Below are 18,239 nucleotides of genomic sequence, written 5' to 3'. Positions count from 1 at the left end.
CCATATGAAAGTGAAACCAACCATTGTACAGTTACAATTACACTCCTAATTAATCTAAAATGGTCATTTTGTGCTGTGTATAGTATTTACATATTACATTACGCTCCACAAACAGTGTCTTTAAAGTTAAATTGATACCTGCATGTCGAGTTTGTCATTTCCTTCAACAAAGCAGGAAGAAATCTGTGTGGGCGGGGTTAGTGACGTCACAGTCAACCAAACCAATCCTAGCATGGCAAGACATTTTAGCTTAAAATGTTCCCAGTGTTACTCGTCATAATAGTATTATTACTAGTAAGAATTTAATTAGAGAGCAAACCAATTTAAATTTCATAAGCAATAAACCAAGATGGTATTCATTTGCAAACTTGACATGACTTATTCCTTCTAACTAGAAGACTTAATTCTAGTAAGTTTTAAGGGGAATCTACAGAGCTCACATTATATTGTTTTATAATAAATGACTGACAGGTCAAATCTGGTCACACTGTAAAGGTTTATAAAAAAAAACTTCATAACAGGGAAAATCTGGTCATTGTAAAGGTTTATAAAAACAACTATTCATAACAGGGAACATCTGCTCACATTGTAAAGGTTTATAAAAATAACTATTCATAACAGGTAACATCCCAGATAGCAACATTGTTTCGGCCCGGATCCGGCCCACATCTGGCACTTGTGGAATGCGGATCTGGCCCACATGCAGCGTGGAATGACGGCCCTTGTGTGGCCCACTCCTGTTTGCCAGATCTGGGCCAGAAGCAGGCCATAGCAATGCCACATGTCAGCCAAGAGCAAAGAAATAAACCAGAACTGGACCTTATCTGAGCTACAAAATCTGTGTATATTAAATATGGAGTCATCTCAGCCTTAATAAGCCTGTTAACAAGTAGAATCACTGAAGGAAAGAAGAGAACAGAAAAAGAGACAAGCAGAAACACAAGAACTACAACTGACTTCAGCCACAGCCTTAGATGAAATCAACTGAAGAGAAAAGAAGACATTAAATCTGTGAAGATCTCAGCAGAGGAGGATTAAACAACTCCACAAACAGCATTACCAGCTTCACTTATTACTAACCAGACTGACTTTATTCCTGTCAGACGTCTACAGAAGTTTTTATTGAGATTTAACAGAGGTTTAACTCTAATGTGTTTCATTTAAAGTCACCATAAGAGTGACTAGTGTTTCCATTAGTTGGGCTCTTAACTCTTAGTATAATTTTTTTTTTTTGGCCGCTGTGACAGTGTGTTTGTTTAACACATTTGCAGCAGCAAAGAAAGCTAAAGTGAACCGAGATCAGGTGATGATGGTTTCCTGTTGATGATTTTATAATCATCATGAAATAGACTGATTCACTGATGATTTTGGACTCTAACAATTGTGTTGATCCATTAATATTGTCACATCACAAACCCTGTGTTACTGCAGCATGAGATCTAGCAATATTATAACAATCAGTTTAAAGCTTTTAACAAACAAGAGATCTAAAGGTTAGCTTATGCTGACACACACAGATATCAACAATCAGCGTATGAATCTCAACAATGGTGACAATCACAAATATTTAGATAAAGAGATAAATTCAGAACATCACTGAAAAGCTATTAATTCACAACAAAAACAACAGCAAAAGATAAAAGCAAATATTTAGAATCAAACAAAATTATAGGACAATTCAGCTGCATAATTTATTCACGTTGCAATGCATTCTGGGAATTTTGCACTATGCTGGTACCCAGCATGCATTGCAGCAAAGTACTTTTGATTGTCACCATTGTTGAGATTCATACGCTGATTGTTGATGTCTGTGTGTGTCATATTAAACTTCTTTTTTGTGCTCATGTTTGATAAAGTATTTTATCTTGTTATGATATTGCTGGATCTCATTCTGCAGTAACACAGGGTTTGTGTTGTGACAATATTAATGCAACAACACAATTGTTAGATTCCAAAAACATCAGTGAAAAAGGTTATTTCATGATGAATATAAAATCATCAACAGGTAACTATCATCACCTGAACTCATTTCACTTTAGCTTTCTTTGCTGCTGCAAATGTGTTTGACAAACACACTGTCACAGCGGCCAAAAAAGACAAAAGATATAATAAGAGTTAAGAGCCCAACTAATGGAAACACTATTCACTGTTATGGTGACTTTAAATGAAACACATTAGAGTTAAACCTCTGTTAAATCTCAATAATAACTTGTGTAGACGTCTGACAGAAATAAAGTCAGTCTGGTTAGTAATAAGTGAAGCTGGTAATGCTGTTTGTGGAGTTGTTTAATCCTCCTCTGCTGAGATCTTCACAGATTTAATGTCTTCTTTTCTCTTCAGTTGATTTCATCTAAGACTGTGGCTGAAGTCAGTTGTAGTTCTTGTGTTTCTGCTCGTCTCTTTTTCTGTTCTCTTCTTTCCTTCAGTGATTCTGCTTGTTAACAGGCTTATTAAGGCTGAGATGACTCCATATTTAATATACACAGATTTTGTGGCTCAGATAAGGTCCAGTTCTGGTTTATTTCTTTGCTCTTGGCTGACATGTGGCATTGCTATGGCCTGCTTCTGGCCCAGATCTGGCAAACAGGAGTGGGCCACACAAGGGCCGTCATTCCACGCTGCATGTGGGCCAGATCCGTATTCCACAAGTGCCAGATGTGGGCCGTATCCGGGCCGAAACAATGTTGCTATCTGGGATCTGTTTTACAAGATTCACAAGGAGGACAAGTTTCACCTTCCTTTCATAGAGGAGATCGGTAATGGTGAAGCCTCTGTCTGCCATTACTTCATCGCCTGGACGAGGTTATTAAGTGCACGATATTGAAGAAAAATGCGATATGCGATAACCAGAGTTGTATAGTCCAGGGGTCAGAAAGTAGAAGTCCTGCCATAGTTTATTCCACCCATGAACTCAGTCAGCTGATTTCACTAATTAGTTCTCTCTCCTGTCTGAATTAGCAAATCCAGGTGATTGGAACAAAATACTGAGGAGGACTTTTACTTTCTGAACCTGGACTTTACACCTCTGACTACATGTCAGCCAAGAGTAAAGAAATAAACCAGAACTGGACCTTATCTGAGCCACAAAATCTGTGTATATTAAATAAAGAGTCATTTCAGCCTTAATAAGCCTGTTAACAAGCAGAATCACTGAAGGAAAGAAGAGAACAGAAAAAGAGACGAGCAGAAACACAAGAACTACAACTGACTTCAGCCACAGCCTCAGATGAAATCAACTGAAGAGAAAAGAAGACATTAAATCTGTGAAGATCTCAGCAGAGGAGGATTAAACAACTCCACAAACAGCATTACCAGCTTCACTTATTACTAACCAGACTGACTTTATTTCTGTCAGACGTCTACACAAGTTTTATTGAGAATTAACAGAGGTTTAACTCTAATGTGTTTCATTTGAAGTCACCATAACAGTGATCAGTGCTTCCATTAGTTGGGGTCTTAACTCTGACTATATCTTCTGTGTTTTCTGGCAGTTGTGACAGTGTGTTTGTTGAACACACTTGCAGCAGCAAAAAAACCTAAAGTGAAATGATATCAGGTGATGATGATTATCTGTTGATGCTTTTCAAATCTAACAATTGTGTTCCATTAATTTTTTATATTACAAACCCTGAGTTATTGCAGAATGAGATCCAGAAATATATTATTTACACATCCACATTTTTTTTTCAAAACACAAACCCCTGTATTACTGAAGCATGAGATACAACAGTACTATAAGAATCAGTTAGAAATTTTTTATAAACTTGAGCACTAAACGTTACTCTACTATGACAAACATCAACAATCAGCGTATTAATCTCAACAATGGTGACAATCAAAAATACCTTGCTGCAATGCATGCTGGGTACCAGCATAGTACAAAACTCCCAGCATGCATTGCAACATGAATAAATTATGCAGCTGAATTGTCCTATTATTTTGTTTAATTCTAAATATTTGCTTTTATTTTTTGCTGTTGTTTTTTTAGTGACATTTAGTAGCTTTATTGTAATGTTCAGAATTGATCAGTTTATCTGAATATTTTTGATTGTCACCATTGTTGAGACACATACGCTGATTGTTGATAAGTGTGTGTCACATGATAGGTAAAATAAAAAAATTATCATGTTTGTTAAAATATTTCAACTGATAGGTGTAATTCTGCTTGATCTCATGCTGCAGTAACACAGGGTTTATGATATTAATATATTAATTGAACAAAACAATTTTATTATACAAATTACATCAGTGATTCAGGCATTATGATTTCAACGCCATTAACAGGTTACCAACATCACCTGCCCTGATAAAATTTTGCTTTCTTTGCTGCTGCAAATGTGTTTGACAAACACACTGTCACAGCAGTCAAAAAAGACAAAAGATATAATTGTTATCATAGGAGTTAAGAGCCCAACTAATGGAAACGCTAATCACTGTTATGGTAACTTCAAATTAAACATCTCAATAAGGAGTTCTAACAGAAATAAAGTCAGTCTGGTTAGTAATAAGTGAAGCTGGTAATGCTGTTTGTGGAGTTGTTTAATCCTCCTCTGCTGAGATCTTCACAGATTTAACGTCTTCTTTTCTCTTCAGTTGATTTCATCTAAGGCTGTGGCTGAAGTAAATTGTAGTTCTTGTGTTTCTGCTCGTCTCTTTTTCTGTTCTTTTCAGAGGTGTAAAGTCCAGGTTCAGAAAGTAAAAGTCCTCCTCAGTATTTTGTTCCAGTCACCTGGATTTGCTAATTCAGACAGGAGATAGAACTAATTAGTGAAATCAGCTGTCTGAGTTCATGGGTGGAATAAACATATGGCAGGACTTCTACTTTCTGACCCCTGGACTATACAACTCTGGCTATGGCTGAAGTCAGTTGTAGGTTCGGTGTTTCTGCTCGTCTCTTTTTCTGTTCTCTTCTTTCCTTCAGTGATTCTGCTTGTTAACTTATTAAGGCTGAAATGACTCCATATTTAATATACACAGATTTTGTGGCTCAGATAAGGTCCAGTTCTGGTTTATTTCTTTACTCTTGGCTGACATGTAGTCAGAGGTGTAAAGTCCAGGTTCAGAAAGTAAAAGTCCTCCTCAGTATTTTGTTCCAATCACCTGGATTTGCTAATTCAGACAGGAGAGAGAACTAATTAGTGAAATCAGCTGACTGAGTTCATGGGTGGAATAAACTATGGCAGGACTTCTACTTTCTGACCCCTGGACTATACAACTCTGGCGATAACTCATTAAACAATGCGATATTCGATATGCGATACGATAATGCTTAAAGTATAGAAAATTAACTTAAATTAGATTTAAAATTATATAACCTACATATGTGTTTCACATTCTTTTTGTAACAAGAAAACATCCCTTCAACTTGTGAAAGTGAACATCAGTGTTTTACTGTATATAAGATGTGTTATTTACATCAGTGTAAACCACGGGGTTCAGGTTAATCCTACATTAGGTCTATTTAACAACAGAAACTGAATAATCAAATGTAAAAGTAAAACACTGCTTAGTTTTTCACTGTATGAATTATATAAACTGATTAAAGCTTATTAAAGCTACAAAAAAATATGCATATTGCGATATATACATTTGCGATATTTTGATATATTGTGCAGCTCTACATGTTGTGTTTGGAAACTGCTCTCTGAAACACTTCTCCATGATGTCAAGCCAACGCGAAATCTCGTTTACAGTGGACTGATAAACATCAAACCTTTCAGCAAGATCACCCTGCAATAAATTAAAGGGTTAGTTCACCCAAAAATGAAAATTCTGCCAGTAATTACTCACCCTCATGTTGTTCCAACCCCGTAAGACCTTTGTTCATCTTCGGAACACAAATTGAGAAAAATAATAAAATGGATGAGTGAGAATGGAGGACAGCTCTCAGATTTAATCAAAAATATCTTAATTTGTGTTTCCGAAGATGAACGAAGGTCTTACGGGGTTGGAACAACATGAGGGAGAGTGATTACTGACAGAGTTTTCATTTTTGGGTGAACTAACCCTTTAAGACGCAGCTTCATCAGAGTCATCAGGAGCTGATACCAAGTGTGTAGCTGAAAGCTGTTGGTGTGTGAACTGGTAAGGTGCTCGGCAACTGAGTGGAATGCATCAATGTCGACCCTGTGTAGAGCTGACAAAGGTGGTCGTTTCTCAGCAGAGTTATGTACTATGGCACTGGCTCAACGCATTGTGTTCCCATTTCAGATGTAGGTGGCTTCAGGTTGAGTTGAGATTTTGGAGCGTAGTTGTGGTCAGAGACAGGTGGATCCTCCCATTGTGTGTCTACATCACAGGTCTGGGGCATGTGGCCATTGTCCAGGCCCGGAGTGGGTAATCGGGAGAATCGGGAGAATTCCCGGTGGGCCGCTTCACTTTTGGGCCGAAAATGTTCACAAAATGTTTGTTTTTTTCACATTTCAATGTCACGTTAGTTACATTAGGCTACACACGTTCCGCATTCTGACACCGCAGCGCGCAGCCTCTTCATGGGTTGTACCATGTGAGGGAGTTCTCCCCTCCCCTCCTATAGAGTTGGTTGGGTCCATAGCCCGTCTTTTCCAAAACGTTTTCTCAGGTAGGCTACCGCGGCACCCCCGGCGCCTACCGATAGCTGGGCCGGCCCTACAGTAACGGTACGCGTCAGGGAGGATGGATGTGAGGAAGAGGCCAGGAAGTATGGAAGCTGTGTTTCCGCCACAGAATAAAACATTTTAAAAGATAATTGCGACCTTTTCATCTCACAATTGCGAGTTTACATCTCGCAATTCTGTCATTATTTCTTAGAATTGCAAAATATAAAGTCAGAATTGCGTGAAATAAAGTCGCAATTGCGTGTTATAAAGTCAGAATTGCGAGATATAGAGTCAGAATTGCGAGATATAGAGTCAGAATTGCAAGATATAGAGTCAGAATTGCGAGATATAAAGTCAGAATTGTGTGAAATAAAGTCGCAATTGCTTCTTATAAAGTCAGAATCGCAAGATATAAAGTCAGAATTGTGTGAAATAAAGTCGCATGTGTGTTATAAAGTCAGAACTGCAAGATATAGAGTCAGAATTGTGTGATATAAAGTCGCAATTGCGTGTTATAAAGTCAGAATTGCAAAATATAAAGTCAGAATTGCAAGATATAAAGTCAGAACTGCGTGAAATAAAGTCGCAATTGCTTATAAAGTCAGAACTGCAAAATATAGAGTCAGAATTGTGTGATATAAAGTCACAATTGCGTGTTATAAAGTCAGAATTGCGAAATATAAAGTCAGAATTGTGTGAAATAAAGTCGCAATTGCTTCTTAAAGTCTAAGTGAATTTTTATTTAACCTTTGGGCTACATTATTTGTTAACCCATGGTATTAATACAAACTACTACACAATAGTATGAGCTGAACTGTTGCTTCATTTATTCAATTTAGAAAAAGTGCTAACTTGGAATTCCACCATGGAAAAAGTGGGCCGGTCTTGGGCCTGAAACTCCCGGGCTGAAAAGTGGCCCCACTCCGGCCCTGCAGTTATCCACTGCAACACTGACTCTCATCGATGATCTAAGGAAATAATAGAACCATAAGCATTTTTACATTAGTACTTAAAATAGATTTAAATAGTACTTTTTAAAATTAGATTTAAATTTAAAATGTAGATTTAAATTAGTACTTAAAATGAGAATTAATTAATTTATGATGGCACTCATACTTAGAACAGTGTGAAAAAGAAAGATGCATTAAAAACGAAACAGTATACACAATCCCCTAACTCTATGTAGGTCAATATCAATATCTGAATAAGAGATAACGTTAGCTAGCTGGCCTCCTTACAGGAATAATGTGAGCTATTGTAAGACTGTAATGTACCATAATATATTGTACTATCGTGAATATTCATCCATTCTTTATTTCAGACCCTTAGGTCCATATCACAAAGTAAACGAAATATAAGAAATATGATATATAGGGGGCCAATGGTAATCACGCAAGATTCGTTGTATTTTGTGAACGGCTCGTTACTAATCTTAAATGTATTCATAGAACGGACTTCATCTAACGTTAGGCTAACAAGCACATAGATATGAGAGATAGGAAACAACAGTTAGGTAAGTTAGCTTACCTGAATCTGACAACCTGTTCAGCACCCGTCGGGACTTTTTTACCAGAACATCGTAGCCGAGCCTTTACTCGGGGTAAGGGTGTTCGTTCGTCAGTCTGCTCCCAGTCCATAAAATGGTACGAACACATATAACACACATGGTACGAACACACAGCACTTGGGTGAGCACTTCAAGTTTAGCGCCTTCCGCCATTGCCTCAGGTGCTCCTGGTGTAAATCGTAAACAACCTGATCTCACAGAATTACATGAAATGAACACGACCCCTTAACCCCGATTTGCGTGGTGGTGGCACATAATGTGTTACAATTACGTGTCGGCACCACGAAAACAACACCCATACAAAGTCAATGAGGCTCATTTGTCGTGGTGGACACACGGATTCCCTGGTTCAACAACGTCACAGTGGGCAGCGGTAAATGTTGTTTTCTAGTTTACGAAACGTCCTCCTTTTATAATTTATTGTAGTGTATTACTTCAGATTTTTGTTGTCTAAATAACAGTAAATTGTTTGTGATATAACTATCCATTTATAGATGGAGTAGTTTTAAAGAATGGCCCGAGACTGTGTTAAATAGATTGTTCCCTTTACTTTATTAAACCATTTATGATATTTTATTCTTTTCAAATGTATTGTCTGTCATAGCAGCGAATATTATTAATAATTATTATTATGAATCAGAAGACTTTCAGTCGTTACCACGGCAACGAAACGTCACGTTACGCACACTTCTTTTCTGGTGCAACGCTCTTGGCGTGCTAAGGGTAAATGGCACACTGGAGGAAATTCCTCCTAAAAAAAAGAACTATGTCCAAAATATTGTGATACATTTGGAAGCTCAATGCAGTCAGACCTCCCCTGTCCAGCCCAAGGAGGGTGGCCCTTCCTGGGCCAGATTCGGATTTGTCCGCCACCGCTGGAGCTCCGTCTGGAGCAAAGTTGGTCCTAAAACGGACCTTTGGGTCTTTGTGGAGGCAATGCTCCGCTTAGACAAGGAACACGGACCAGACCGGGTGGGGAAACCGCCTGACCCAGCCCAGAGAAAGTGCACTTTGTGCGGGCGAGACTTCCAGTAAATAGGGTCTGGTTTGGACACCCAGTCCCTCGGTGCCAGGGCGTGCATACCGGTGAGCGTGCACCATCCTGGGTGAGCTAGGGGTGAAAGACACACTGGAGGATATTCCTCCTCATAAAAATGTCCAAAAATATCTTATATTTGAAGAAGAGCTCCATGCTCGCAGACCTCCCGGGCCAGCCCCAGGGAGGGTGGGTCATCTCCGGTCAAAGTCAGATCCGTACACCTGCTGGCGCTCCTGCTGAAGCAACGACGGTCCAAACACGGACGCTCAGGGTGTTGTAGAGGAGGGAGATGACACTCTTATCGGACAAGGTAATGGAAAAGATGCCTCCCGCCCCTGCCCCCGGCGGATGGTTCCTCACCCACCCTATGAGTGGCCGTGTCGTCTCGAGCCCAGGCCCGAGTGGAGCGAGACCCGTGTATAGGGAGCCTGTGCATCGCGGTTCACCGTCCGGGGGCTTCTCGGTTGATCCCGAGGTAAAACGTATGCTTGTCGAATGGTCAGTCTGGATAAACGGCGAAGCGACTCCAGGGGCTTGAGACACCCCTGGAGAAAAAGCGGTGGAGGAAGGTCCTCCGAAGAAAACAAAAACGGACAGTGTCCGTGAGGTTGCAGATGGACGAGATTCCCATGCTGACTTTACTCACTAGCAGGCTCCCAGGGAGAGTGCGAAGCTCCTGTCGGAGTGACCTCGGTCCTAAAACAGACCTTGGGGGTTTTGTCGAGGAGGGGACAAACGCTCCATTCGGACAAGGTGAGAGGGAGAAGGTGCTCCACCTCTTTGCCTCAGCTACTGCACCCCAAGCTACTGATTTTTACTTCCCCTTCTCTTTTTGATGGCTTTTCTACAATGTTTATGACATTAAAAATAAAACATATGTCGTAATATTACGTTAAAATATGTTTAAGACTAAACTTAACTTGTGCCTCATGTCTCACTTTACCCCACAGCATTTGTCTCACTTTATCCCACCGCCACATCTCTCTTAGCAATTCAGGCTTATCTTCAGCTAGCATCATCACATGGTTTTATATGTTGGTAGTTCATCAACATGTATGATATAAGTTTTTCTACCTGAATCAATTTGCTTTGGCACAACAGTTGATTAAGTTGACAGCAAGAAAATTTACTTTTACATGCAAAAAAAATATTTTTGTGAAAAAAACAATGCTTACTACAGCACCATGAGGTCCTCTCCTTCATGGCCAAGGGGAAATGAGAGGGGCTTGAAAACATAATGGTCAAATGACCAAAATTGTGTTCCATAGCCTAGATACAGGGGGTGTCTCACTTTACCCGATGTCTCACATTACCCCATTCTCCCCTACATTGCTCTTCTTGGAGGAAGAAAATGAACTGTGAATGTGCTGTAGCCTACTCTTTAGATATTATTTGAAATAACCCTTGTGTTTAAAATGTATAATATGCAGGAGTTGATCCTCAATACCCACTTTTGGATGTGTTGTGCTGTGTTGTTCAACAGCTACACGTTATTGACGTGTCTACGTGACGTGATATTTGCGTGCACGTCTCCATATAAAACAAATGGAGACGTACACGCACGTATACACGTGTGTTATCTGTCGTGCTTGTCAGTCTCGTCACCGAATGGAACATTTCGAGCGCCATACTATGTAAGATGTGATATAAGAAGTAGATGTGAGCGGGAATTCACCGCATTATGAACTAGTCACGTTGGGGGTATTGCGTGAACCTCACACCAAATGTTAGGCCCTGTAGATAGCCCAGCCTACATATCATATTAAGCAGAAATGTGAAATGTACCTTGTCATATTAGAGAAAGACGCTGATATCTGGATTGAATTGATGCTTGAAGAATGCACTTCCACAGCAGCCATGAGTAACAGCAGGAATAGGCGATTAAAGTTTTCTATGCTTAATCTGATTTGATGAAAGTCACGAGACCGATTACTCGATCCAATCACGTTGATGGATAAAAATCAAGCATGTAACAAGGAATGACCACAAACAGAAGGAAAATAGTGGAGTCAAAGTACCGATACATCACTTAAAATGTACTCAAGTAAAAGTAAAATTACACAATTTTTAAACTACTCAAAAAAGTACAATTTCTGAAAAAAACGACTTAATTACAGTTACGTGAGTATTTGTAATTAGTTACTTCACACCCCTGCTCTTAATGTAAAAACACATCAACAACAAAATAGTACAATGAAAAATTGCTTATATTAAACATCAAACTTTTATTAGCAAAATGAATATGGATGATAGTATACCCGTGTTGTTTGAATTTTCCCCTTACGTAGCCCTCAAACCGTATTCACTTTACAGCCCTTAATTCTGTAATTGTGGACAAATGTGGGCACACAGCAAAATCCTCTGAGTTAAATTAACTCTATTTTCTGAAAGTGAAACTATCTATGAAAGTGATTCTGTGAGGGATCGTCATCGTCATCATCATACGCACTGTTGAAAGGTCCTAGATCACGTCATTTTCACAATTCACAAGTTTCAAAACGCTTTTATTGAATTTTTGTCTACTGAAAGTTTTTTGGAAAGGCGTTTTGTCAGATAAATAATTAGCATGATGTTAAACAATACTTCAATCCATTGAACACACTGTAGGCCCACTTCTGTCCATCACAGCCTCATTATTCCGTCAAAAACTAAATATGGTACTATCCTGACTAAGATCTAATTCATATAACAAACAATAATGTGTTTATAGTTAAATGTGTTACCTTTATGTGGAGGTTTAGAAGTCATTCTTGGGAGTTTCTTTCCTCGTTGCCTGTATGAGAGCAAGATGAAATGTGCGGGAGGAGTCAGTCATGATACAAAGGTTAAAAAACGTTTACTGTCTCTCTTGAACAACAGGTGCAGGTCAAAGTTCAAGATACAGTTCCTGCGGGAATATGAGTCATAATGTAAATGACAAAGACAAGAGAGACTTTCAGCAACAAAACAGATGCACAATAAAGCGGAGTGAAATTATGAATTTCTGTCAGAGAACTTTCAGTGGCATTATGTTAAATGATCACTATATTGAATATATTTAATATACAACTCTTTCCACCTTTGGATATTTTCATATAAATCAAATACTCAAACATTAGAAGTGAACATTGAACCTTTCACTCTGTACCCAGCAGGCACAGGATATATACTACAACTTCGGTCAGACGTTGGATTTTGGTTGAAAATGAAAATCGGGTTGACGTCTAAACCCAACGTTTGTTTGACGTCAAGCTCCAACATTGGGCAATCGTTGAATTTTGGTTGGAATAAACCAGACAAAAAGGTGAAATGCATGGCCGTACACTTATTACCAGCTTCACTTAAAACTAACCAGATTTACTTTATTTAATTTTCGTTTTAATGAAATCATATTTTGTATTTTAAAGTTACCATGATGGTGGTTAGCATTTGCTTTAGTTGTGCTCTTGACCCTTGTCTCTTTAATATAAAATTATCTTTGGTTGCTGTAATTGTGTGTTTATAAAGCACAATTGTTGTAGCAAAAAAAGCCATGAGATCAGGTGGTGTTGGCTGATTATGATGATGATATCATCATGTATTTGCCTGAATCCCTGATCTTATTCAGTGTCAAATGCTTTGATTATATAGGACTTAAGGTTTTAATATTGTTATCTTCATAACAGAAGTAATTTGTTTCTACAGCATATCAAGCAATGTTGTTAATAAAATACTTGGTTATTAAAAACTATTTAGTGCACAAAAACCTTTCATCTATGCCAGTATTTAGATGCACACAGACATCAAGAAACAGCATATGAATCTCAACAGTGGTGACAATCAAACAAAATGTCCAGATAATCAGATCAACTCTGAGCATAAAACAAGCTACAAAAAATCCAGCTGCATAATTTATTAATGCCGCAATGCATGCTGGGAGATATGGGTGAGTTTTGATTGGTGGTACCCAGCATGCACTGCAGCATGAAGCATTTCATTGATTGTCACCATTGATGAGAGTCATACACTGATTCTTGATGGCTAAGTAATAATGTAGAGAGAAAAGTTTAATACACTAAATGTTTTTAAAATCCTCTATATTATTTGAGAAACAACATTGCTCTCATGTTGTAAAGTTAAACAGCTTCGATTATAAAACATTAAAAGTACACAGTCCTTTATAAACAAAACATTAGACAGTAGCCCCGTTTACATGCACACTTTTTTGCTATTCTGATTGAGATCGTTCTGATTGACGGATTCCGGTTGACTGTTTACATGGGATGTTATCTAAACCGATCTGGTGTTTACATGTGCTGACGCTTTCAATCGAAGTCATTTTCTGACATGCGCACACAGCTTGTCTGCCGGATCTGGAAGCTCATTATTTCCACGTTTTCAATCCTGTCAAGATGGTGCATCACTTAATTGTCGCGTTTAGTTGTAGGCATCCGACGCGTTCACTGTCGGGCCAGTGCGAGCCATAAACGTGGCATTTTATTGTATTGTTCTTTGTTAATTATTGTCTTTTTTTGTATTTGCATCAGTTTTTCATTCTCATACTCATATCACACTCATTATAGCATATAATTAAATAGGCCATCATTATTGTAAAAAAAAAAAAAAAAGAAGAAAAAAAGGAAGTTTCATCAGAAAACTGATCAGAAACACTGGAAACAGCCTGATCGATCTCAAAACAAGAGCGACTGTTTGCTGGCATTTTTGTTGTTTAATTGAATATTTGAAACCCAAGAATAGATGTTTTACCACAGGTTTACAATAAAAATCGATACATTTATCATAATGAATTAATTTGTGTCAAAATTGCACACAGAAATAAAGTGGTTTACCGTTTATGACGTTTGTGAACGTTTACAAAAGAAAGAGGACACAAAACTTATTCGCGTCTGTTTCTGTTTATTTGGTAGCCTAGTAACAGGACGTATTTACATCACATTTAGAAAGAATGTTCATTTCTACAAATATGCCACCAAAAATATGACCTGAGGAGCTTTAGCACTCTCTCCCAGAAGGATACAGTTATATTTTCAGTCAGAGAAAAAGAGAGAGTCCGAGACATAGGCTACTGAAAGATAAAATAAAAACAGGATTATGATTTGTCTGATTTCTTCAATCGTACATATTTACCATGTTTACTATAGTAATGGTTAGCGTGCATAGTTTTTTTGCATCGGGTATAAATATTCCTACCTTATACGGTGATTAATCACAAACAGAAGGCATTATGTTAGCTGACAGAATTATCTGGCGCCAAACCAGGCATGCGCAGAAAGACGTACGCTCAAAGTAATCGGATCAGCTCGTTTACATGGTGTAATCTTTCGTTTGATCGGTTCATGAAAAGGTTTATTCCACCCCCTTCAATCCGACTGAAATTTCAATCGGTTTGAGCATTTTTATTCCGGTTGAGGTGTTGACATGGAGCATTTTCATTCTGATTGGACTTGCACCTGGTTATAATCGGAATACAATGCTACATGTAAACGGGGCTACTGAATATGATCAGGAATTCATCAATATCACCTGATTTCAATTTCTCTAAACTATTTTGCTACAACAATTGTGCTTTAAAAACACACAATTATAGCAGCCAGTGAAAGTGTTATACTAAGAAGTCAAGGGTCAAGAGTGCAACTAAAGCAAACGCTAACCACCATCATGGTGACTTTAAAATACAACTTGATTTCATTCAAACGAACATTAAATAAAGTCAGTCTGGTTAGTAATAAGTGAAGCTGGTAATGCTGTTTGTGGAGTTGTTTACTCCTCCTCTGCTGAGATCTTCACAGATTTAATGCGCTGCCATGCATGTCACATTTTTTTGCGGTGCTTATTCCAACCAAAATTCAACATCTGTCTGCATTGGAGCTCGACGCCAAACAAACGTTGGGTTTAGACGTCAACTTGACTTTCATTTTCAACCAAAATATGACGTCTGACTGACGTTGGATTAGTTGGAGTCCAACGTCTTCCTGACATCACATTGACGTACTGTGCCTGCTGGGTATTGAAAGAGTTCCTCAAAATGTATATATTTTTAATTTCATAATCTACTAATCTCCTTGGAGGTCCTCTGTTATATTTTCATCTTTTATATAGAACGAATGATGCACTGAGACGACTGCTGTGTTAACTCACATTTTGTTTACTGGTGTCACTGCTTTGGTTTGACCTGGGATGTTTAATTCCCAGCCATCATCCATTTTATTTTTGAGGACCACAGAACTTTGAAGTGTGACGAATTTCTTATGATCTTACGATTGCCAGAGACTGCTGTGATCATTGGCCCTTTTACAGAAATCACCTTGTATGGTTGAGGGTCAAAAGTTGAACTGAGCGTCCCACTCTTCTGTTGTCGACACAAGAACAATGTCATCCACGTTTAGGTTTGAAGGTTTGGTGTGATATCTGCATGCCATTTCCATGCAAAATCTATTTTTTCAAGTTCAAATGATGAATGTTATAATATAATTAACATCATCATCATAGGCGTCGATTTCGGGGGGGGGGGGGGGGGGGGGGGACGGGGGGGACGGGGGGGACGCGTACCCACCAGATTTCGTCATGAGTCATTTTGTACCCACCACTTTTAACTTCCGTCCATAGTTGCCGATGTAGTGATAATTACATTAGAGTTATACAGAGTGTTTCACAAAATGAATCTAGGAAATTCTTATAAAATACAAGTGTTTTTTAAAACATTGTTAAACAAATGATGATATTTTACCCTGATTTTAGTTGTTTGTTTGGCAGACGGTCTGCCAGTCATTGACCATTTCTTTTTTAATTTTTAATTTTAATTTTAATTTTAATGGTAATTGTTGGGCACCTTTTTTGTTGTTTTCTTTTTTAATAAAGAGTTAGAGAACCTTTAAAAAATTATTCAGGGGCTTCTTTGTATGACAGTGGTGCTATATAACACCTTGACCACCCCTAAGAACCACTTTTAGTGTGTGTGTGTGTGGAGAGTACCAGGCCTTCATTGTGGTGTGGAAATGTTCAGATTATGGTGGATTCATTGATTTTCTTTTTTTTTCTTTTCCCATTTATTTTCAATGCGGGGTCGAGGAAGACAAGGAATGTGTTTTTTTTTTTTTTACATACCTTTAGAACAACCGAATCAAGGCCAGGATTTGTGTGTGTATAGATAGATAATGTTTGAAAAAGTGACAAAACTTTATGCAACTGAGATGAAGGGAACCATGTTTTTTAACTAAGAAAAGTTGACTGTGGTAATAAAGACCCCAAAAATCAAATGCTTTTAGTAAAACTTTCTTGAGAAATTTGCAGCAGTTTTCACATATTTGTGTAATGACATGAACAAGTATAAATCTGGCTCATTTGTATTATCATTTCAGTACACACACTCGATAGTGAAAAAGAGAAGTTGGCACAGACCAATTTCCTGATTGACAGACCATCCCGAATGTCCTCAAACATTTCATATAACACCACAGTGTTGTCTGCACATTATTTACAGGATAAAGAAAGCAAACATAAATCCACATGTTCCTTAAATGTTGTTGTTGTTTCACAAGCTTTGCAGAAAGCAGAATCATGAATAGACATTGTGAATCAGTAACAGGTTTAAACTATTTAACCAGAAGAGTAAATATCAGCAATTACACACAGGTTTGGTGTTGGGAAGTCAGCTGTTGTTCTTGTGTTTCTCTTTCCTTCAGTGATCTTCAGGGGCCTGTACCATAGTTGAACAAACTCAGGGTTACAGGATTAGTTTCGAGTTGACAAAACCAAACCAGTCCAACCAGGCTTTGTTGGTACCATGATGCTGATCATCAACTTTCTCTGTCAACTCCGGCTTTGATCCTGAGTTTAGGTGTGACATCATCAGTAGCGAACAGCCAATCACACACTGAGAAAGAGTAAAACTGCGATTCATTTCTCGCGAGAGAAGCTTCTCTTTTCTGCAGAAAATTACGAGAGTGAAAAATATTAAGAATTTAAACAAATTTACACAGCAAGAAGAAAATAGCTGTCTATGAAAGAGGACAACTAAAAGAAAAAGTCTTGCTATATCAGTGCAAGTAAAAGTTGTGAAGTTGACGTTTAATTTGGAGTAGAAACAGAGTGACTTTATCCTTTGCTCACAGCTGATTGGTCCAATTTCGGTTTGAGATTTCTAACCTGGAACATAACCTGCCCCGGACCAGGTTAGCCGTGGAGCGTAAGTTACTATGGCGATAAACACTGCTAAAAGCCAAACCACTTTCATGGTGCCTAAAACCCAGGGTTGGCACAAACTAAACTGAAACATAGCTGGCTAGCCACCTAAACCGGCTTCATGGTATAGGCCCCAGGTGTCTTCAGTAATCAAACAATCATCACTCAATGAATCACTTATCTCATTAACTCTAACACTGCTTTAACACCGGGGAGTGTGTGTGATCATGATTAGTGTTCATTTATCCAGTCCTGAGGCCAGTTACATAAACATAGCCATTATGTTAAGACTGTGTCTTAAGAACTAGTATGATCAACTAGAAGTTAGTTAGGGGTAATCAGTCTTACTGTTCTGTGTCAAATTAGACCAATCTACGCTTTTATGTTACTGACTTTAAAAAGTTATTAACAGTTTTAAAGAATAAAATTGGATGACTAACTTGTAAGACTAGTCTTAACAGTTTATGCAACTGGCCACAGGACTGCAATCTTTTCTCATTGAGTTTCTTCACAGATTTATTTATCAGATTCCTCAGATCATTGAAACTGTCTTTCCACTGAATTAATAACATTTCTGTCCTCAGGACAATTTATAAAAATATGCATGAAAATTAACTCTACATTTTATTATTAGAAAAGTGTCCTGAACATTAATCTAAATAAATTTAAATATATAATTTAATATTTTAATTAAAAAAAACTACAGAGAACACAAAAAAAAAATTGCATTTGTTACTGTACATGGCCCACTATATTTAAACCTAAACTCTGTTATGAAATATAATCATTAAAATCTTTCTGAATTTTATTTTTTATTTTTTATTGTTGTGTGATATTTTATAACATTTTGCTATCTAACATAGACTATTATTAATCTCTTTAACAGTGAACTGGA

The 18,239-nt window shown here is 37.9% G+C and overlaps 1 protein-coding gene and 1 long non-coding RNA gene across 2 annotated transcripts in view; both read right to left on the bottom strand.

The window, feature by feature from the left end:
- LOC309498206 (GTPase IMAP family member 8-like) overlaps positions 1-11,951 on the bottom strand; it is a 30,976-nt gene extending 19,025 nt beyond the window's left edge. Inside the window, exon 1 of the mRNA XM_082168770.1 lies at positions 11,908-11,951. Within this exon, the coding sequence (XP_082024896.1) occupies positions 11,908-11,932 (25 nt within the window). The 5' untranslated portion in view covers positions 11,933-11,951. The remainder of the gene's footprint in view (positions 1-11,907) is intronic.
- The window catches only part of LOC309503446, a 411,057-nt gene that overhangs the window by 182,842 nt on the left and 209,976 nt on the right, over positions 1-18,239 (bottom strand). The window lies entirely within an intron of this gene.

Source organism: Leuciscus leuciscus (assembly GCF_965113295.1).
Source record: "Leuciscus leuciscus genome assembly, chromosome: 1".
Classification (NCBI taxonomy): Eukaryota; Metazoa; Chordata; class Actinopteri; order Cypriniformes; family Leuciscidae; genus Leuciscus; species Leuciscus leuciscus.
Note: the sequence above shows the minus strand (reverse complement) of the source record. Positions and strands in the feature narration are given on the sequence as shown.